We start from the raw sequence: 21206 nt of genomic DNA, 5'->3' as shown, positions 1-21206 counted from the left end.
GCCATCTAAAGACCCCCAAAATGGATGGAGAGGGCAGAGGATCTGATCTCAGCTGCATTCCCTGCTGATGGTGCTAAGTAGGTGCAGCTGCTCACAGTGGAGGTGGAGAGCTTGCTTCTGTCTCGAGGTACAGGCTCAGCTGAATCTGTGAGAGCTAAAGGCAGGCCAGTGCTGGTTTTTGCTGTCTGAAAGACATTTGTGCTTCTGCAGGTGGAGAGGGACAAGGTCTAGTGTTGCACAGTACTGCACAAATTGGCTGGCTCTCCCAGTCTGCTAACTTGTGCCAGAGCTGGCCATGGGTGCCTCACCTCCCATCCAAGCCTTTCTTTGGCCAGTCTGTGCTTGCCCATACTCTCTCCCCAGCTCTTGGCTTTGCTTCCCCATACTTATTCAGAGGTGCCAACGCCATGGTCCCCATGTTTCTCGCATCAGAGCAGTGCTGAGAATAAGCAGTGCCGAGAATAAGCAGTGCCCAGCACCAGCCTACTGCTTTGTCCATGACATGCTGAGGAACCTAGGGCTACTTGAAGTTGTAGAAGGACAGCTCAGCTTCTGGCCAGGGAGCCACGGCCTCCCTTTCCTCCTTCCCTACTCAGCAGTGCTGAGCATCTAGCCAGGAGAATGGGGAGAGGGCAGCTCATGGCCCATGTCTCTGACCCAAGCACCAGAGCCCCAAGGAGAACCAGGTGTCTTCCTGATACCTTACAGATCAGGAGCTAAGCTGGAGGCAAAGAATGAATCAGGAAGCTCAGTAAATTTGGGTTCATGTCTGGGACCCAGAGGAGGGAAGAACCCCTGAGTTGTTAGTGATTCAGTGCTCTTGCTGACATTTGCATTAATGAGTGAGGGGAGGAAGCATGTGTGTTCACGCATGGGGGTCAGCAAGCAGATTGAGCAGCTTTTCCAAAGTGTGTGTTAGCATAGCTTTCCCTTGAATGTGCTATTCCTAGTGTGTCTCATTGCAGGCACACCCTAGGCATCAGAGACTATTTTGATCAAAACCAGAAATTTTTCAGTTACTACAGGCTAAACTAAACCTTGGGCCAATGTTGGTGTGGGCTGGCTGATGCTCAGTCAAGCACTGAGGAGTGTCCCAGCAGGAATCCTCCTCTGGGCTGGGGTTTGGGATCTGGGGGTCTCTCCGCTCCGCAGCTGTCATCCTGGCTCTAGTAGACGCATTGTTTACAAGCCCTCGTAAAGGGCAGCTTGGGGCTCCCTCCCACATTTGTGCACGTTTCTTCCTGTAGATGGAAAGCCTGTTTCCACAGATGTGATTGTGCTGGGCCGGACAAATCTCCTCATTCCTTCCAGCCAGCCCCATCACTCAGGGGTGTACGTCTGCCGTGCTAACAAACCCCAGACCAGGCAGTTCGTTACAGCCGCAGCTGAGCTCCGGGTCCTTGGTGAGTAGAGAGCAGGATAAATGCTCCAGGTAGCTGTAGATTACCTGGACCAACATCCAAGAGCTCCCCAAGAAGTTGTGTTTGTGGCCTGTGCTGGGTAAGAAGGGAGCCAGGTTAGAACCAGGAGGCCCTGGGTTGGGATAGGTCTTGGTGGGAGAGAGGGTTTGGGGTTTAGTTCCTTGTATTTACTGAACCGTTTTATGCCTTATTCTTGTTCTCTAGGGCTCCCCCATGGAAATCTGTATCACCAATTAACTTTCAGTATCGTGGAAGACAGCAGGGAGAACAGCCTAGGATCAGGGAACGCAGCACATGATTGATACAGAATTTATTTTTCCTTTTGGACAGAGTCTAAATTAAGCCTCTAGAGTCTGCCTGGCAAATCCTATCTTGTAAGCAAAGCTGCTACTGAATAAAACATAGCACTGAGTGGGGAGGAGAAGGGATTTGCTTTGCTATCTTTTCCTCCTCCTTCCTGCATTAATTTGTCCTCTCTCCTCCCAGCTACACCCAGCATCTCCCAGGCTCCTGAAACCATCTCTCGCACCCGAGCCAGCACGGCCCGATTTGTCTGCAAAGCAGAGGGCGAGCCAGCCCCGACCATTCACTGGCTGAAGAACGGTGAGGCCATCCTCTCCAATGGGCGCGTGAAGGTGCAGAGCAGCGGGAGCCTTGTGATCAATCAGATCGGGTTGGAGGATGCTGGCTACTATCAGTGCGTGGCTGAGAACAGCTTGGGCATGGCTTGTGCCACTGCCAAGCTCTCGGTGATCGTGCGGGAGGGTTTGCCCAGCGCTCCCAAGAAGGTGTCAGCTGTGTCTCTCTCCAGCACCACAGTCCTTGTGTCCTGGGAGCGGCCAGAGTACAACAGCGAGCAGATCATTGGCTTCTCGTTACATTACCAGCGGGCTGTGGGTAGGTGTTATCTGCCTGTGCAACACAGCTGTGTTGCAGGTACAAGACATGAGGCACGGGTTGATGTTTTCCCAGCTAGTGACAAGTGTGAGGCAATTCCAGTTAGTTTAGCCCTTTTCATTGCAGGTAGAGGAATTTTTTCTTGGAGTCAGCATCAGCCTCTGACAGTGCCTGTGAATTAGCTGACATATACTAACTTGTTGACCAGCAGTAGCATGTCCACACAGTTGAGTTGTCTGGATTCTAGCGGAGCCAGGCACTTTTGGAAATTTATTTCTGTTCTTTACTTTTTCCTCCAACACATTGATTTTATATGTAAAGGGTGTGATTATTAATGGAGGTATTAAACAGCTACATTGTGTACAGGGGTAATCGCTAAATTATTCACACCCAGAATCTGAAGTGAGGCACTGGAGTCTCTTGGGATCTGTCTTCCCAAACAACCAGCAAGCCAATAATCTTGCTGGACTGTTGCCAGAGCTCCCCTGAAAATTAAGCTGGTAAATTCCGCTGCCTTGGCATGCATTAAGGAGCTTGAGTCAAAATGGAGATGTTAACATTGAGGCATTGAATGTTTCTGCCCAAAGAGTTCACGTAAGAGATGGGTTTTGTGCAGATGCTGGGGAAATTGGAGAAGACATAGTGATTTTTAAGGTGGATTTACACTATGGACCTTGTAAGTTAAGTGATTTTTCGAGGAGTGTCTTGGCAGTTCACTGACCTGCTGATGAGTGTTTCCTTGGCTCTAGGAACAGATAATGTGGAATATCAGTTTGCTGTCAATAATGATACTACTGAGCTGCAAGTCAAAGACCTAGAACCAAATACCAACTATGTCTTCTACGTGGTCGCGTATTCTCAGCTCGGAGCCAGCCGGACATCCTCTTCCATCATCGTGCAGACCCTGGAGGATGGTGCGTTGAATTAGATGGGTACTGGTGCCTAAAAAATGTTCTTGGCCTGTTTCATGGTGAGCATTGAATATGCGATGGAGAATAGTATCAGCTCCTAGAAACCTAAACCTGCTGCTCCTACAGCTTCTTGCCAGAAGCCCTTTTAGAAAAACAAAAAAAACCCCAAAACCAACCAAAACCAAAGCACCTTGGTCTGATCATCAGCTTGGGTGATGAAGAGCATGAAAATGACCTCACTGACACTGAGGACCATGAGAATCCTGCCGGAACTGCAGCTTTCACCTAGCTAATACAATATTGCTGCAAGCTTGACTCTGGGCCAGACTTGATTTCAACTCTGAAGACAGACATCTATTGCAATTTGTAGGGGTGGGAGCAGCCTTGAGGTTGGATCCCTTAAGAGCCAGTAGTTTGTGTTGATTTTACCATTTATCACATAGCATTTTGTGAGCAGTAAAGGCAGAGTGCCAGAAGGACAGCTGCCGAACGGAGGGGACATGCGCAGCTTTCAACGGACTGCAGGACAGAGGCAAGAAGCTATGGTTTTGGCAGACCTCGTGCAAGCCCCTGCTATGCTGCAGGGTGCATTATGTGCTTTTAATACTCCTGACGTAGTGAACTGTGTGGTCCCACGTGTACGTGTCTGAAGCCTGAAAAGCTGAGTTGAAAGCATGAAAGCTGCCTGCAGCACAGAGCTGCGATTCTCGAGGGAATGGGGATTCCCAGACTGAAGTCTGGATCTATGAGCCATTTCCTTTAGTGTTTCCTTCATGCTCCACAGTACAGCATAGGCCAATTAGCTGGTCTGTGCTAACCTGCTCGGTTTGCAGTGGACATGGGGTCCCTTACATTTTGCTTCCCTAGAGGGTAGTGTGGTGTGGCCAGCAGGCTCTGATCAGCCTGTTGAAGCTGAGCAGCCCACCATCTCCCTTCCCCAGACACCCTGCTGATGATCTGAGCTGAAGAAGAGCTTCAGGGTATTGGTTCCTCCCGTGACAGACAGCATGTCACCAGTGGCTGTGCAGGGCCTCCTGCCAACTGAGAGAGCTGGCAGAGATGTGTTGAGGTCTTGTCCTGGTCTTTGCTGACTTCCCGTTGTTGCTTCTGCCCAGTTCCTAGTACTGCCCCTCAGCTGTCCCTGTCGAGCATGACTCCTGGTGATATCCGTGTGACATGGCTGCCTCCTCCTCCAGAGCTGAGTAATGGCAAGATAACGAAGTACAAGATCGACTACTGCACCCTCAAGGAAGGTGAGGGAAGTACCATTTGGGGAGGGGGTGGGGTTGCATCTTCTGCTCCGGCAGTGTTAACAGCATATCATGTCAAGGGGAGGAGGTGCAACACTGAAAACTGAGGGACCCATTTTTACCCAGGGGAGAACAGCCCTCTCTTAGCCTGGCTCTGCAGTTGGTGGTAACAGCAGTGCTGGTGCTGTGCTGCTTCACGCTACTTCAAGGTGTCTTTTTCTGTGATTGTGGAGGAACCTGCGTCCCCAGGGAAATGGCCTGACACTTGCGTGTTTGTGCTGCCCCAGGAATGTCTGCATGAGCAACCCTTTGGTGCCATCTGCACTGTGTGTTTTGGGGGAAGAGCTTTATGCTGGTTGGGGAATAAGGGTAAATGCATTCACTTCCTTTAAAATAGTCTAATCTAATCAAAGCGATCCTTGTGGAAAAAAAGCAAGTATCCTGGCCAGCCTGTCTTGCTGTATTGCTGAGTTTTATTTGGTTTTATTTATATTGTCAGACACTCTAAAAAGCCTTCAGCAGGGATGGTAACGTTTACCTATGCTGGATGCGGCTGTTCCAATTCCACGTGTGCTTGCTTTGCTAATCCTTCTGGGTATTTACTCTTAAAACCATCAAAGCTCTGCAGCTTCTCACTTGCCAGGGTCGTGATTCTTACTAAGAGAAGGATGGGGAGTGTGATGAAGTGCTGGACATATTCCCATGTGTTTGATCTGGATTAGTAGTCTGCACTGTGACTCCTGGCTCTTGTTTTTTTTTTGCCCTGAGCCTGCACATGGCTCTGTGGCATTGTAATACCTTGGAAACATTTGTAGTCCAGGGATCACACTCAGCAATACTCTGTTACATAGCAGGGACAGCACTCCCAGCTGAGTTTACGCCAGGTGAAGCTGAAAAGCAAGACCTCTGCATTCACCAAACAGGCAGTATGGATCTTCAGCAAGACTAATTAGTTGTTACAGTGAAAATCCCAGGCCATTCTCAGTTTAAATTTCCTGTTACCTCCCTTACAAACTTGGGTGGGCTGAAGAGGGAGCGATAAAACCTCAGTCTGGCATGGGTGAAGGTGTGAATTTTGCAGAAAGCAGTGCTGCTGGACACTTCTGGTTCAAATTAAGGTGAGGATTTAAATACAGCAATGAGAAGCACTGGAATGTACCATCAGCTGTGCTCATGTTCTGCCATCATGTCAGCAGCAGCAAGGTTTCTGACAGCTCCCCTCCAGGCAGGCTCAATGGTGCTGAAGGCAGCCTGCAGTTTTGAATGTGATGAAGGGGGTTGTCAGTCAGGATATCAGCTCTGCCTGATCTATAGTTCTAGTTTTTCCTGGTGGCATGAGATTGCATTGGGCAAAGCCAAGCCAGCCCAGGGTGTGCAAACCACATGGGGGTAGCTAGGCTTTGTGGCTGCTCAGCTGTATTTCCCTTTGGGAAAACCATGTTTTCAATGGTGTTGCCTTGGTTCCAGCAGATCAGGTTACCTCCATTGAAGTGGGTGGAAATGAGACACAAATCACTCTCTACTCGCTCCATCCCAACAAAGTATACAAAGTTCGCATCGCAGCCAGCACCAGCGTGGGCTATGGGGCCCCTTCTGAGTGGACCCAGCATCGGACTCCTGACAGAGACAACCAGACACATGGTAGGAGGCTGGGTAATGCCTGGGATTCGGGGCAGGGTGTGCAGGACATTGGGGAACTCAAGGCGTAATCAGAGATACTTGCTTTCATTAGGGAATTATAACCGTTGGTTTTGGTTAGACCAAAGTACCCACCTTTATCTCTGTTAAGCAGCCCCTGTATGTCTTGCTGCTTGCCTGGGTAGTGGGTCTTTCCTCCCTCCATGTGCAGCTGTGAAAATTCTTAAGAAAGAAAGAAAGAAACAAACAAACAAAAACCCCAAACCCCAATGTTAGGACATTTGGGAGTGGATAGGCAATTCTGCCAAACAGAGCTGAGCCCAAGCCAGACTCCAGCAGTGGTTAAAGACAGTGGTATCTCAGAATACATTGAGAAACTCCCATAGTGGCTTTGTGACATTATTTTTTCCTGTCATCAGTAGAGTGTAACTGTACCACTCTCTGCTGTCAGACAGTGGAGACATCCCACTCACAGGACAGCCTTTCCTCAAACCCCTCCCTCACTACCGAGGACAGGGAGGATTCAGTAGAGCAGGGATATGGAGACAATTGGCTGAATGTTCTTCTCTTGTCTTGTTGTTCTTCTAGTTCCATTTGCCCCGACAGAATTAAAAGTCCGAGCGAAGATGGAGTCTCTCCTGATAACGTGGCAGCCCCCAGCCAACCATGCCCAGATATCTGGCTACAAGCTCTACTACCGAGAAGTAGGCCCAGAGGAGTCCAGTGATGAAAGCCCTTTGGATGGTGCTGAAGATGAGAGCTGGGACGTAGGGCCCATAAAACTAAAGAAGAAAGTGAAGCAGTATGAGCTGACTCGACTAGGTTAGCTGGTTATGTCTTCTTAGCAGTTGGTGTGGAAACCCAGGGTCTGTCTCTTGCACTTTGTAGTAGTCCCAGGATGCTTCCAAGAGGCTCAATTATCTGCTTGGCTGCAGATACATAGGACCAGGACCGTGTGAGCTTTTTTAAAAGCACCCAAAATCATTTCTGGAGTGGGGCTCTTGGGGCTTGTTCTAAGCAGAGTTTGAAACACAGAAATTTCTGATGCCAGTGTAGCAAGGATTGTATATTTAATCAAGGGCTACTGGTATACTTAGTATATGCTAATAAGTAGATCTGAATCAATTAGTGTTTTTTATTGTGTCACTATAAAGAGTGCCTAGATTAAAATCTCCAGTCAGGACAATGATCTCTCCTTCCTTGTGTATTTCGAAGAAGCTCCATTACTGCGTGCTATTTGAAGTCTCTCTGTATTAAAATGCAGAGATGGGTTAATTCACAGCATGCTAATTTTGGGTCAGTATTCTCCACCTCCCCATAAGGCAAAAGAGATAGAAGAGTGAGTGTCTGTGGCTGGAGAACAAGTCTGCCCACAGGCAGATCTGCCTGCCTGGCTAACTGCGCTTGGCGTTTCCCATAAGGAGTTATGTTTCTAACATCTGATCGTACTAATTAGTTGATTTGCCCATTGATACAGGGTGAAGAGAGAGAGAAGAGAGTCATGGCAGATGCACCCTTGAAACAGGATTCTGCATCTTAGAGTTCTTCCATCCCCCACTTCATGCTTCATCCCCGTTACTGCCCAGTGAGCTGAGACTGCAGGGCGAGTGTTTCTTGTGCTGGTTCATCTTACACGTCTAGCATATATATTATGCATGGTGTAAAGGTCAGGCTGCAGCACCTGGAAAGACAGTTTGTGTCATCGCTAAGTAGGTTTCCAGCTATGTTGCAGCCATCCTACCACTGAGAGGGTGTTAACAGTTATGAGTTTCTCTGAAGAACTTAGGTCTGTAATTATTGCACTGAGGAAACCACATGTGAACATCATCACGCGCTGCTCTAACCACTGGCAAGTCAGTTAGCGGAGGGACTCAGGAGTGGGTTGAATTGGTTCCAAATGCTCTGGCACGATGATGCTGAGAAGGCTGCTTGTTCTTCTGTAATTACTTCCTTAAATTTGGGCACCCGTCAAGCCCTAATGGTTTCCTTATGATTTGGCAGTTGTGTGTCGGCTATCATTGTGTTAGGAAGAGTCTCGGGTTTCTTCCAGCCGTGGTTGTTCTCTTTTTCTCCCTCTTGCGCTGTTGAATGACATGCTTTTGCATGCGTACAGTAAAGGAAGGGGTAGGGAATCTGGCTGTGCTGAGAAAGGCAGGGGGTCTGGACGTGAAACAAGGAGGAGGAGTGGTTGGGATTTAGAAGGGTTTAGTTTTATGGTGAGGAGCTACCCTGCGCAGGTACTTACATCTCCATTAGGGGTCTTGTAGGCAGAGTGGGTAGCAGTCTCGGGTAAGGTTGGCAGCCATAACGTGATCTGTGCTGCTGCATGTTGGCTGATGGGGAATCAGCTGGGGGGATTTCCTAGCTCATGGATGTCTGCCTGGGAAGCACAGCAGTGGAAACCTCTCCTAAGATCCCTCTGTAAAAACAAACAAAATACCCAACACTGTTTCTTGGGAGTATCTCTTGATGTCAGGGTAAGGGGGCTGCATATGGTGAATGGTGCTGTCTGGTGGGAGAGTGAGATTTGCCCTGGCTGGCCCAGGGGAAGTAGGCTGTTGAAGAGGTGTCACAGTTGAAACTACAAATTGGGTCAAGAGCTTGAAGAGGTAAGAATAGAATAGAAGAGAATATTCTTTGTTTACATAGAATAGAATATTTCAGTTGGAAGGGTCCTACAGCGATCATCTAGTCCAACTGCCTGACCACTTCAGGGCTGACAAAAAGTTAAAGGAAATTCTTAAGGGCATTGTCCAAATGCCTCTTAAACACTGGCAGGCATGGGGCATCAACCACCTCTCTAGGAAGCCTGTTCCAGTATTTGAAATGGTGTCAGGAAATCCCAGGGTTATGCGCTATCTGAGTTGTAGCTCAGACATGGTTGCATACCATGTCAGTGCAAACGAGGTCCATCTTCCCCCTTGGAGGTGATGGACTGCTGCAACACAGTCACTGAATGCCCCTTGGCTCCACATCTCTGCAGTGTCACTGAAGCCAACGCTCTGCCCCTTGTCTTGTCTTGTCTCTCAGGCCATACCCCAAACCAAAACTCCTGTCCCACTGCTTGTTCCTGAATAGCTGAATTTTGATTTCCTGGTTTTCCTTGGTTTTTTTTTTCCAGGAGCGCAGCAGGGCAAGAGGGGAAGCACTTTCTGGGGAGACAGCTCCTTTCGAGGCATGCCTCAGACAGAGGTGGATGGGTGTGCAGAAAGCAGCTCTGGACAGAGCTTCTTGAGCACAGCTACTCTTTATTCACAGTTATAACACAACTATTACACCAGCAAAAAGCCCTGCCCACGTTTCCCTCCTTGTAGTTTCCTGTAACGTTAGGCTGTGTTTTAGCCTGCAGTAAGGTTCCTTATGCTGGTTAGGTGCAAAATTCTTCTTTTATCTTCTCTTGCGCTGGCTGGTCCTGCTACTGAAATGGTGCCAGCTTTGTCCACCGCCTCTTCTCTGTCCTGCAGACTTCCTCATCTTTTGCCTTACCCCCAACATCTGGCTTCTTGATTTTGCGTTTGGTAATGACTCAGCTGTCTTCATTTCAGCTGTCTGAAATAAGAGAAGACTTTTCTCCCATGCTCGTGCTAACCTCTGGAGCAAACCATGTCTCCTTAGAGTGATATCGCTAATGACATGCCTTGTATCTTGTCTGAGAGGTATGTGCTGAAATCCTGAGAGAGGTGGACAGCTCTTCAAAGGCACATAAGAAATAGAGCAATTTCATGAGCCCACAAAATCAAAAGGAAGCTGTCCTGAATCACCATGAGGGCTTTTGCCTGAGAAATTCTCACTGATTTTCATCTATGTTCTAGCAGTTAGTCTCTGTAATGGTGTGCAACTACCAGGGCCATAATTTACATGAAAAATATACAGTAAGGATCTGACCCTGTCTTCTACATTCCCCTGAAGGAAGATTACACTCCTCTGGGAGTGACTCCCTGGAGATCAGGGTATTTTCCCACTTACAGGAAAGTATGGTGTATGGCATCTGGCCAATATGAACACCTTGAAAAACTGAATGAAACAACATATTTAGCATATTGGATATATTATGCAGTCATCCAGATTAGTGATTTGAAATGATCTGGACTAGATTATTCTGCTTATATTTAATGTATGATGGAATGCAGTGAAATACATCTGTTCTCATGCTGCCTACTAGCTTCGTGACAGCTTGATAGAGTTTTATGTCTGCATCTTCTAAGAGCTTGAACATCTGGGCCTGTGTATCAAAATTGAAGCCAAGCTTCTGACTGAGAAATCCAAAATACCCCTATTTTCAGAATGCAAATTGCTTGATCCTGTAGTAGAGCTCCCCTGGCTTCACGTGTAAGTGGCTGCTGTATTGATCCAACCCAGGGATGGAGATGGAGGACTTGTCCTTTCCTTCATTTCATTCTCCAACAGGAGCTGCCCACAGCTGCATCACATCTGTGAGCTCTTCCTCATCATTTTGAATCACATCATCTGTGATGAGCTTGTGTCCCAGTGAAGCCCAGCCAAATGCTCAGGCAGGAGGCAGAGTGTGTGTGCTGACAAGAGACAGGCTGTAGGGTTCTTTGTTCCACCAAACCTGTGGTCCCAGCCGTTTGGAAGTTGAGTGCCCTTTGGTTTCATTGCCCTTGTGTGGGTTTGAAACATTTTCCTGTGGCTGGAGAGTGTGGAAATGCAGGTCAGGCTGCCTTGGAGGCAGACAAAACTCTGTTTGCTTTTGGGATTCTTTCGGGGAGAGAAATGTGGCTGAACTGTTTTTATATTCTGAGCGCAAACATGTGTTGTGGAGCAGAGAAAGCCTTTGGTAATTGGTACCATTAGCCTCTGGGAGTGTAATCAGCGCAGTAATAATAAAATTGGCATCAATAAGAAAGGTTTTATTTTGCTTACGTTGTCTGGCAAAGAGAGCAGTGATCTATCAGGGCAGGGAATGAACAGGCACATCCCAAATTAACAAACTTCATCAATGTGCTGCAGCCAAGGCAACCAAAGACAGTCTGGACTGCTCTCGCTGAGCTTCTGAATGGGCTGGCTGCTGAAGGGAGAAGCTGGCGAGTGTCTTACTTGAGAACTTTGTATCTCCCAAGTTGTTTCCTTGATTAAACATCTCCATTAAAAAAAACCCTCAGATGTTACTTAACACAGCAGAGGAGTATTTCAGCTGATGAAAGGCTGGAGGAAAGAGGGAAGTGAATTTTGGACCAGGGCAGCACTGCCTGGAGACAGAGGTCCCTGCCCTGCAGCTCCGTTTGGGTCCAAGTGTGAGGTTCCCCATAGAGTGCATGGCTGTCTGATGGGAGGAGTGTGTAATGAGGACCCTCAGGTTTCTGGTGTGGGTTTTGTGTATGCTGTTGCTTTTCTAATTGCAAATCAAGAAACTCTGCTGTGAAGACAAAAGAGTCACCACACAACAAAAGCAGCCAGTGACTTAACAGAGTGTGTGAGGACTTACCAGAAGGAAGATCCTTGCAGCAGTGAATAAATCAGAAAGGGCTTTAGAAATGGGAGGTGCATTTTGGAGAGGAGAGGATGTCCTCACTCCTCAGGAATAAACATTGCAGTGCATCCACTTGCATGGGGGAGAGAAAGCAGTCACCATGCATAGGTTTCTTTAGTAGTTTGCAAGGGAGAAAGATCAGGAGATCCTGAGATGATGTGCTACAGGCCGTGACACTGGTTAACCCTTGGTGGCTGGCCCAAGTCCATTTGCTGCTGATAATTTCTGCAAAAAGCGAGGGGAGACCTAGAGAGTAGCTGTAATGATATGTGCACCACTAGTGAGACAGTATTTGAATGTGGAAAGCCTGTAAGTGGAAGGGGGGCTTCCTCCTGTATTTTTAGTGAATACAACTCTGTTCAAGCTACTTTCTTGGATGGTGAGAAAAGCTGGTCAGACCAAAGAAAACATGTCTAACTGGGAAGGGTTGGTAACAAAAATAACCCCAGACAAATCCTGATTGATTTTTCCAGCTCCTGGGAAACTCTATGAGGTGAAGCTGGTGGCATTCAATAAGCATGAAGATGGTTATGCAGCGGTTTGGAAGGGCAAAACAGAAAAGGCACCTGCAACAGCAGTAGGTGAGGAATGCCCTTCATTTGTTGTCTGTCTCTTCTGCTTGGCATGTGGCTTCAAAGGAAGGGTAGAAGTTAAGTTACAGAAGATGAACTTGAAGAAGGACAATATGAAAACGGGGAAGGTCCCAATATGAGGAAACTCCCTTTGACAGTCATTGCAAATTGCATTGGAGGAGTTATCTTGGGAAGGAGAGAAAGAAGCAAAATATCCCCCTTCTCATTAGAGTGGTTGTTCTACTGGGTATGGATGGACTTCACTGTGTTCTCTCTGGCCCTGTTAGTGGCTCAGGGATGGTCTTGGAAATGCCAAATAACCTGGGTTTCATCTGTGACGTTATAAAAATTCAAGAATGTGAATTAGCAGCATGCCAGACTTTTTGCAGTGTTACAAAGAAAGTAAAAGCTCTGAAGACTTAGGCTCCATTCTCAGCTCTGCCAGTCTGTTGCGGGATGGTGAACAGTCTCGGCTCCTCCTTACCCTGATGTGGGCCTGTCAGGTGGGTAGCTTTGAAGCTGGCCTCCAGTGCTCCACAGTAGTACACCACCACCTTGGTGCATGGATCCTCGTGATCTTTCCCACACGTGAGGAAAAGCGTGGACCGCTGCATGCACAAAATAGCTAAGCTGGGCATCTAGGCTTACGCTGGGGGCTAGTATATCAGTGCAGGCTTCACAACCTAGACCTGTTTTATTCCATGTTTTCTCTTTTCTGTTCCTTGCCATACTGTCGTTTATGTCTCCACATCTCTTTTCTCTTTTTGTCTTGCACCATAGATCCCCCTGTGCAGAAGGGTCCTCCACTGCCTCCAGTCCAAGTCTATGCAGAGTCCAACAGTTCGACTTCCATATGGCTCAGGTGGAAGAAACCTGACTTTACAACAGTCAAAATTGTCAACTACACTGTGCGCTTCAGCCCCTGGGGCCTGAAAAACGCCTCTCTTGTTACATACTACACAAGGTAAAGAGGGATGCTATGCATTCATCTGCTCATGTCAGGAATAAACAGGGGGCGGGAGGAACCTGCATGGAAGTTCCAGTACTAAGCAAAATCCTGGGTGTTTCACATGCTGGAAGCGTCTGCCTTGGTCACAGATATATTTAGAACTGCTGAAATGTGGCACTGGGACTTTTCTATGACTTGAATACCAAGGGATCATTTACTGGCCGGTCTCTGCATCTTTTCTGCTCTGGTTGGACCTTACATATTTGTTTCCGTGTTAATAACATAGCCAGGTGCAGTTATGGCCAGTCTCAAAGCATTCATGATTTGTGAGATGGGCCTCACAACTTTGATTTAAAAATTCCTAGAGTTTATACAGTTATAATAATTTGGGGAAGTATTTTAAATGTGGATTCCTGTGCAGGTTTTCAGCCTATAACCAGGCTGTGTTTTCAAGCTGTTCTCTGCAAGTACATCAGAAATGGTCCTGGAGGCTGGGAACCTACTTTGCTCTGTATCTGGGAGCTGAGTGCTCTTGCATTCACATGACTGCAGGAGATGAAGCTTTAAGTGAAAAATCAAATACTCTAAGAGTTAGGATAATCTCTTACAGTGTTCCTGGTAAGGTATCAGGGTGGCAGTGGGAGAACCATCTAGGGTTCATTGCCTTATGAATGTGTCCTCTTTTGGCAGCTCGGATGAAGACATTCTCATTAGTGGGTTGAAGCCCTACACCAGGTATGAGTTTGCCGTGCAGTCCAATGGTGTTGGCATTGATGGGCCCTTCGGCAGCGTGGTGGAGCGATTCACCCTTCCTGACCGTGAGTATTTATGGGAATTGAATCCTGATTTTTCCTGGCTCTCCCTGAATCTCTTATCAAATCCCTCCTAATGTGCCCCTGAGAGATGTGATCTCAGATCACCTCTAAGCTATGATGCGCCTGAGTACATGCCGAGAGCCACTAAGCATCCTGGTGGCATTTCCAAGCCCATTAAAGAAGTGCTGCTTTGTAAACAGAGAGGAGCATGTAAAGAGAATTGGGGCAATGATTGCTGTTACTGTAGGGTTGCCTCTGGGTTCAGAGAAATTCTGCTTGTTACAGAGAGCTGATAATGCATCGCTTAAGCGCTAGGTCCTCCCCAGTACTGAATGTCACTGTCAGAACAAGAGTGCCTTGACCAGCCTGGTTTTCCAATAAGACATCCACCTCTTAGCTTCAGGCCTGGTGAAGGCTGGGAGGCAGAGATGATCCTGAGAGCTGCAGTGGGTTAGCTCCTTACTCTGTGACAGCTTCTCCAGTATTCAGCTTCACAGAGCAGCATCGATGGCCTTTGGAGGTGTTGTGTGTCCTGCCCCTAGCTGGGACTATTTGCGATGCAAGCAGGGCTTTGGGGTAGATGCAGAAGAAAGCAACAAGGAGCGAGTGTGTGCTGGGAATATTCTGTCAAAGATGAGCAATGTTGCACAGCCTCAAACTATGCTGCGTGGCTTCTTCAGCACTGTCACGTTTCCCTTGGCTAGTTGGCCATGATGCATGAGTACTGCCCTGTATTGGGCTCAGCAGCCTCCTCTCTGCACTCTCCACAGCTTGTTTGGATGAGGTGTCTTGCCACCCAGGTCGCCCATCATTTCATGCTTGCAAACATGGCTGTGGCACCACTGAGAAGGATTCAGAGAAAGCACAGAGCAGTTGTCATGCTCTGCAGGTTGAATGCTCTCCACCTCTTTTCTGCTGTTCACGCTGGGTCTTTACTTGTCTCTACCAGGTCCCTCAACTCCTCCATCTGACCTGCGGCTGCACCCACTCAACCCCTATGCTGTCCAGGTGCACTGGTGCCCCCCTGTCGAGCCCAACGGCATCATTGTGGAGTACCTCATCCTGTATAACGCCAACAACACGCAGCCAGATGACATGTGGACCTTGCTGACACGAGAAGGTGAGCCTCCTTGAAGTACTGTAATACCCCACCAGGTCCTCCTCCTCCTGTCTTCTTCCCTGCCTACAAAGCCAGTTGGTCAGTCCTCCTGCCCTGATTTTTGCCTCACTTTGAGCACATACAAATAAACATTCAAGAGCTCATGCTGCCAGCTTTCTTGGAGCATATGCTGGGCCTTGTCCTGGTCATATAGGAGACTTCAGGGACACAACTGCTGAGATGTGAAATCGTACATGTCTAGGGCTGAAATAGCAGTTATCATCCGGCAAACATCCTGCAGATACAGGCTGGCAGCCAGTAATTCCTAGGAGAACGTATGCCAGCAACACCACGTGCAGTCTGTGTGATCAGCTCTTTAAGCAGCAACTTCATTAATACCAAAGAGGTGTATGAATTACCTCTTAGAGCTCATGACACAAAATCCCTCACTTCTGAGGGTCCAACAGAATTCCACTGCTGCTTTGCTGCAGCATCTGAATACTCTTGAAACTGCATATTTTAAACCTCTTTTTTACTTGCTTTTGATCAGGAAATATCTTCAGCACTGAAGTGCATGGCCTGGAAAGTGATACCAGATACTTCTTCAAGATGGGAGCAAAGACAGTCGTGGGATCTGGTCCCTATTCAAACGTTAAGGATGTGCACACCCTCCGGGAGAAGTTGTCTGGTACGAATTTCCCCTTTGTCCCAGTACAGGAAGCGAGTCGCATTGCTGAAGACTGCGATTTGTCAGCAGTGGCATTTCTGTTTGCCAAGCAATTGCCTGATGTCACTGTGCAGGATGCAAGATGCAACTGTGTGTAGGCCAGTGCAGAGGATCACAGCGGAGTCCTTAGATGTGCAGCTCCACAGGCCTCAGGCAGCTCCAGAACCCATCCCACAGCTGAACTTCATTTCTCTTCCCCATCCCAGCTCCTATGGAAGGGCACATGCAACCTGCGTCTTGCTGCCTTTCTGTTAGGCCTGCGTAGCGTGAAATTAATGAATGTGTATAGGTGCCAGTTTGCTTTAAGCTGCTCTAAATTTTCACTGCCAAGTAATCTTCTTTCTTTATGTGTATAGAGGCATCACCTATAGGTTTTAGTGAAGCTGGTGCTTCTCTGAACATCAGAGACTTTGTATCTTCCTCCTGCTAGCAGCTGAAATGATGAATCTGTCCTTCCTCTACTAGATGTTCTGGATATCCACTCTGTCACGGGAATCATTGTGGGAGTCTGTCTGGGGCTGCTCTGCATACTCTTCTGCATGTGTGCCAGTTTCCGCAACAGCAAGCAGAGGTAGGTGTCACCTCACCTTTGCAGGAGGTAAAGGAGGCTGATGTGGAAGGAGACAAAAAACACTCTTGAGCTGCTTCGTCGTGTTCAGCTCGGCTCTTTGGGATGTGGTGTATGACATCAGTTAATACAAAGATTGAGTCTTGGGAGTGCTAGCTGGCTAAGGAACATATTTAGTATGGTCTTTTCACTGATTTATTTTCTCAGTAGTTTCTCTTTAATTTGCATTGTTAGACTAATAGGTTTTTTTTTTCAGAGGAAAAAAAAAAAGGGAAAAAACACTATTTGCCAGATTATTACCTGTGTCCATTAGTGTGGGCAGTATTCTGCTTCTGAGGTTGGACAGCTCTAAGGATGTGTGGAAAGGGTTTGTTAACTTCCAGTTGGGAAAATGATGAAAGATTTTCCAGTGAATGACAGGCTGGTTTAAGGAGGATTGGACTCAGCCCAAAGCCCCCTGCTATCCCAGAGGTCTGAATCCAGCCACAAGCATTTGGAAAGACCATGATCAGAAACCAGCTTAGTTGTTGAGAAGAGCTTTGAGCTGGCAGCAGATCTTGGGACTAGCAACAAGCAGCTTCTGAATTCTTGTCCTAATGTGGCCACCAAACTTTTCTGTCCTGTTGCACCTCTTATCTGTAAAGCAGAGATGACAGGAGCGACACAGTCCCCACGGGCATGGGTTAGAGAGCACTTGCTCTAGTGCTGGGACTCATGTTGTCTGCTGCCCTTGTGATCCACTGGCGAGGGGCTGGCTTTGCATCCAGCACCATGCGTTGTATGAGGTTTAGGATTAGTGAAGGTGGTGAAGAGATGCAGCTGGGGAGAGGCTATGGCAGTGAAAGCTGTTACAATAGGATGTGGATAGAGGATCGTCTTCCTCAGGAGCGTCAGGGCAGGGGCTTGGGCCTGGTCACTTCCACAAGGACAGGCTGAGTGGCCTGGAGGGGATCACTTTATCTGGCAGTCTGTGGCTGTTTGGGACAGAGGAAAGTGAGGCTCGTGAGAGATGTCAACTCTTGCTTGTTTTCCCTCAGGGACGCCCTGCCAGACCTGGATTCCCAGGGAGCCAGCAACCACACTTACTACCACCGGAGCAGGCAAGGGGTGGCAGCTCCCAGTGCCACCTTGGACTCACATGAGCTAGAGTCCCTCATGTCCCCAGTCCCAGAGGATGCACCCATGCCCCTGGGGGACATCACAGAACTGACGGAAGTGCACAGCCTCATCCACACGAGCCTCCCTGAGGACATTGTCCATGGGAAGAGGAAGGTAAGGACCCAAGCATGCGGTGACTGGGCTTCCACCCTAGGCAAGAGCCTTTGTTTGGTGTGTCACTGCTGGGAAGCCAGGGTCTGATGCTGTCCTGGCTCTGCAAAGTGTCGGTGGTCTTGGCTGCAGGCCGGTGCTGGGCAGCCATGCATTTCCCTCTCTGTAAAACTGACTGGCTCAGTCTTGGCTGTCAGATCTAAGTTTGGGATCCCTGTGCCATCTACCACCCCTTTTCGTCTCCTGGGACAGTGGCCCCTCATGCCCAGAGCAGCAGTACCAAACTTAGTGCTGCAGAAAGCTGCACTATTGCTGTTGCTGTGGCATATAGAAAGCGTGATGTCTAGAGTAGATGCTCTGCCTTCCAGGATACTCTTTTTGCTTAGAGTAAAAGGAGCTTCGTCCATAAATAGCGCGTTCACTGGAATACCCTTGAAGATATACAAGAGGTGAAATTGTTTTATTTGTGAACCTTGTTTTTTGAAGTAGTCTCTTCCTGCCTTGCTTGGTTTGCCTGACTTTGCATTGTCTTTCATTCCTCCCTGCCCATTTCTTCTCTCAAGCTTGCCTGAAACATTTCATTCCATTAGGGAACCTTTAATTGGCCTAATTTAGTTAATCTGTTTATGTCTCTCTTTGTAGCCCAGGGAGAGCATGTAAAGTAATTAGGAGGTTCAGTAAAACAAATGCATTGTGAGCGCATGGGATTTCACGTTTGCATCAATGATGCACTCTTGTGTCACCGGGGGAAGGTGAGTTCAGGATACCTGGCTAACCACGAGACCCATCCTTGCTGCTAGTGGCAGTGCAGGTATGGTCTTTTGGAAATGCAATGTCTTCTGTGGGCTTTAATAGTCCTGTGAGCTGAAGCTGTGCTTTTGGCCATCCGCAAGTGCTGTGGCAGATCAGCGCTCAGCTGAAGGAGAGGCAGTTTGCAGCCAAGCCACATCTGTGGATTTCGGTGGAATGTAGCTGCCTGTCTGGACCCAAGCCAAAGAGTGTGAGGAATTTCCTACAGCTTTTTCTGTTAAATAAGGAACAAATGTTTTCAGTGACGGTGACTTACCCTAAGAACAGGTTGGGGTGGGGGGAAGTTCCCTCCCTTGGGAGGCCTTTCTGGGGGCAGCATATGCAGATTCTCTTCCAAAGCAACAATGCTGTCTGCAAAGGTTTACAGGAAGATTTTAACGTGTGCAAAGAGGGGGCTGGAGAGGGCAGTGCCAAGGCCTGGCTGCTCGGGGCTTAGCCTGAGAGCTTGGGGCCCCCAGTGTCTGTTGCAGAGGCTGGCAGTGTCCAACAGTGGAGTTATGTTCAGATAACAGAGCTTTGGGGAGTGGGGCAATTCTGGTTGTAGTGTCTCTGCCTCCATAATTGAATGGGGAAAGACCACTGGGAGTTGAATTCATTGAGGATTTTTGCCAGCAGGATAAAGAGCTTGGTTTTTTGATGGATGTGGATAGCGAAGCAAGGATCATTGAGGAGCAGCCGCAGGCAGCCACCCAGAGAACAATGTTGTCACCTCTGCTGGCTGGTGAGGATGACCTGGCAGGTGAAGGAGAGCTCGAGTGACGGCCAGGAGCAACAGGCTGTTGTTGCTGGGAGTGGGCACTGGAGGGAGATGTGCTTCCACGCAGGAGGCCCTGCTCCCTCCACTGCCCAGTTCCTGTGGGAAGTGCCACCTGAGCCAGCACTGAGCACCACTGCATCCTCCGCGTACTCTGTGAAAGTGAGAAGTGAAAAGACTCAGGCCAAGAACATCTTTATGCTGCAGTTGCCAAGAGGCCATGTGTCCAGATAGCGATGTCATTTTACCTGGCAGGGCGGTGAAGGAGTTGGGCAGGTCTCATGAGTATGGCCGGACCAGTGCACACATGCCTGGTCCCCACAACAGATGTAAATCAGAGTGAGGTGCAGCTAGGGGTGTGTGCATCTCCCTGCTTGTAGACAAAATGCTACTAGCCAAGGCCCAATAGCAGGTTGTAGGTTCCCTGGGTTGTCTTGTACACTGCAAATAGCTTCTTCCAGTAGCCGTTTCAGCTAGGCTGCCAAAACTCCCCCAGGTCCTGCTTGAGTGTGGCCAGGAGCTTTGTACCCTAGAATGACCAGCTGCCTTTGTTGCCTTCTCTTTTATTCTCTCATGCTGTGTGTGGTTGGGGCTATGAAAACCCACAGCAAGGAATGTGGTAGAGCCACAGGAAAGAGAAAATCCTTCTGGAAGGAAATTCCTGGTCCAGCCTGGCAAGGGGAAGCTCCCAGGGTGCTCTAGCTCAGGTACTATCACTTGCAGTCCTAGTCAATAAAGAAAGGGAGTGAATCATTATCTCAAGGATCCCTTTTATTTAACAGCCTATCATGTCACCACAGAGCTCAGGATGTTGGTTGGGACAGACTTAGTCCCATACTGCTGCCACTCTTGGGCAGGTTTGTATAGCTGTGATGCCAAGGAACTGGCAGCTCCAGACCCGTGTGACCTCCAGTTGCCTGCTTGCCTCTCCGTCTTCAGGTTACGCTCCTGAAACCTCTTTTTTGTTGGTTGGGTGGCACTTGCCATTAGCAGTGGCAGTGATAGATGCTGCCATGCTTGCAGGCTTTTCACATGCTGGCTTGTTACTTAGCATTTCATGGATTATTCTTTATTGTTTTTATTCTTGTGGCAGCCTGAGGTTCCAGTGGAGGTCGGAGGCTCAGTGTTGTTAGGAGGTGTACAAACACAAAGAAGGGACTGTCCCCGTGCCACAAGCAGTCAGAAGTGAGTGAATGTCACTTTGCAGGTGTGGGGACTGGAGACCAGTGAGACCAAGGGCAGGAAGACTTTAACAATGCTGAGATTTGAACCGACTTCTGCAAAGAATCGTGGGCAAGGGTTTCGAGAAGTCCCCTTGGTCGTTCTCAAGTCAAGATCACCAGTTCCTCCAAACGTAGGGCCGTGATTCCTCTTGAGCCGTTACAAGTAATGCTGGGGGTGCAGGATGGTGCAAGTGGAAGGTGGGACAGTCTTTGTGCTGCTGGACAGCCCACAGGAGCCGCCTGGCCACCCTGCCCCTGCTAGCAGGATGGCAAGGTGCTGCTGCAGCCGAGCTCTCAGCACAGGGCTCCTCTGGATGGCTGACAGCTCCATTAGGCAGGAGTACGCTTGGCCATTTAGCAGGCCTTTTTCTTTCCTTTCTGTGTTTTTCCCAGTGGTCACACACAAGGATTTGTAAATACACTGACAAGTGATTTTCCTCTCTTACTCTCTTCACCTTTCAAGTGACCCCCAGACTGATGCCCTCGGTAGCCCGTGTTATAAATGACACCGTAATGCACAGGCTGTGGCGATGCAGTTCTGTTTCCCTGACAGATGGACTGAGGATGATAAAATGGCTCTGCTTCAGACATCTCTGTCACTGCTGCTTTTGGGCCAAGCAATTTAGGGGGTGGGGGAGGATGTTAAAAGGCATCTGCTTTCCATGGAAGACTTCAGCTTTTCATTGAATGAAGCCAAACCCAAGCATTTTGGCTTGGAAATGTTTGCCGTTGTGCTTCTTGCGAGCTGGAACTTCCCTCGTTTGCTGCCCCGCTTCTTCCCTGTGGGCCTCCTCCCCATGGGGACTGCGTTT

At 48.5% G+C, this 21206-nt stretch overlaps 1 protein-coding gene across 3 annotated transcripts in view; it reads left to right on the top strand.

The window, feature by feature from the left end:
* Window positions 1-21206, top strand: part of IGDCC4 (immunoglobulin superfamily DCC subclass member 4) — a 102282-nt gene that overhangs the window by 70389 nt on the left and 10687 nt on the right. For 2 of the 3 annotated variants that reach the window (XR_003923463.2, XM_030014934.2), the window contains exons 6-18: window positions 1248-1403; window positions 1908-2318; window positions 3068-3232; window positions 4345-4482; window positions 5947-6120; window positions 6706-6939; window positions 12082-12189; window positions 12961-13144; window positions 13820-13947; window positions 14894-15064; window positions 15594-15731; window positions 16236-16341; window positions 17376-17610. Coding sequence is in view for 2 of the 3 variants with exons in the window: in XM_030014934.2 (XP_029870794.1) it covers window positions 1248-1403; window positions 1908-2318; window positions 3068-3232; window positions 4345-4482; window positions 5947-6120; window positions 6706-6939; window positions 12082-12189; window positions 12961-13144; window positions 13820-13947; window positions 14894-15064; window positions 15594-15731; window positions 16236-16341; window positions 17376-17610 (2348 nt within the window). In the remaining variant the exon portion in view is untranslated. The remainder of the gene's footprint in view (window positions 1-1247; window positions 1404-1907; window positions 2319-3067; window positions 3233-4344; window positions 4483-5946; window positions 6121-6705; window positions 6940-12081; window positions 12190-12960; window positions 13145-13819; window positions 13948-14893; window positions 15065-15593; window positions 15732-16235; window positions 16342-17375; window positions 17611-21206) is intronic. The other variant, XM_030014935.2, reaches the window with a different exon arrangement.

The sequence above is a fragment of the Aquila chrysaetos genome, chromosome 5 (genome assembly GCF_900496995.4).
Source record: "Aquila chrysaetos chrysaetos chromosome 5, bAquChr1.4, whole genome shotgun sequence".
NCBI classification, from domain to species: domain Eukaryota; kingdom Metazoa; phylum Chordata; class Aves; order Accipitriformes; family Accipitridae; genus Aquila; species Aquila chrysaetos.
The sequence above is the reverse complement of the archived record's forward strand: the minus strand, read 5'-3'. Positions and strand labels throughout refer to the sequence as shown.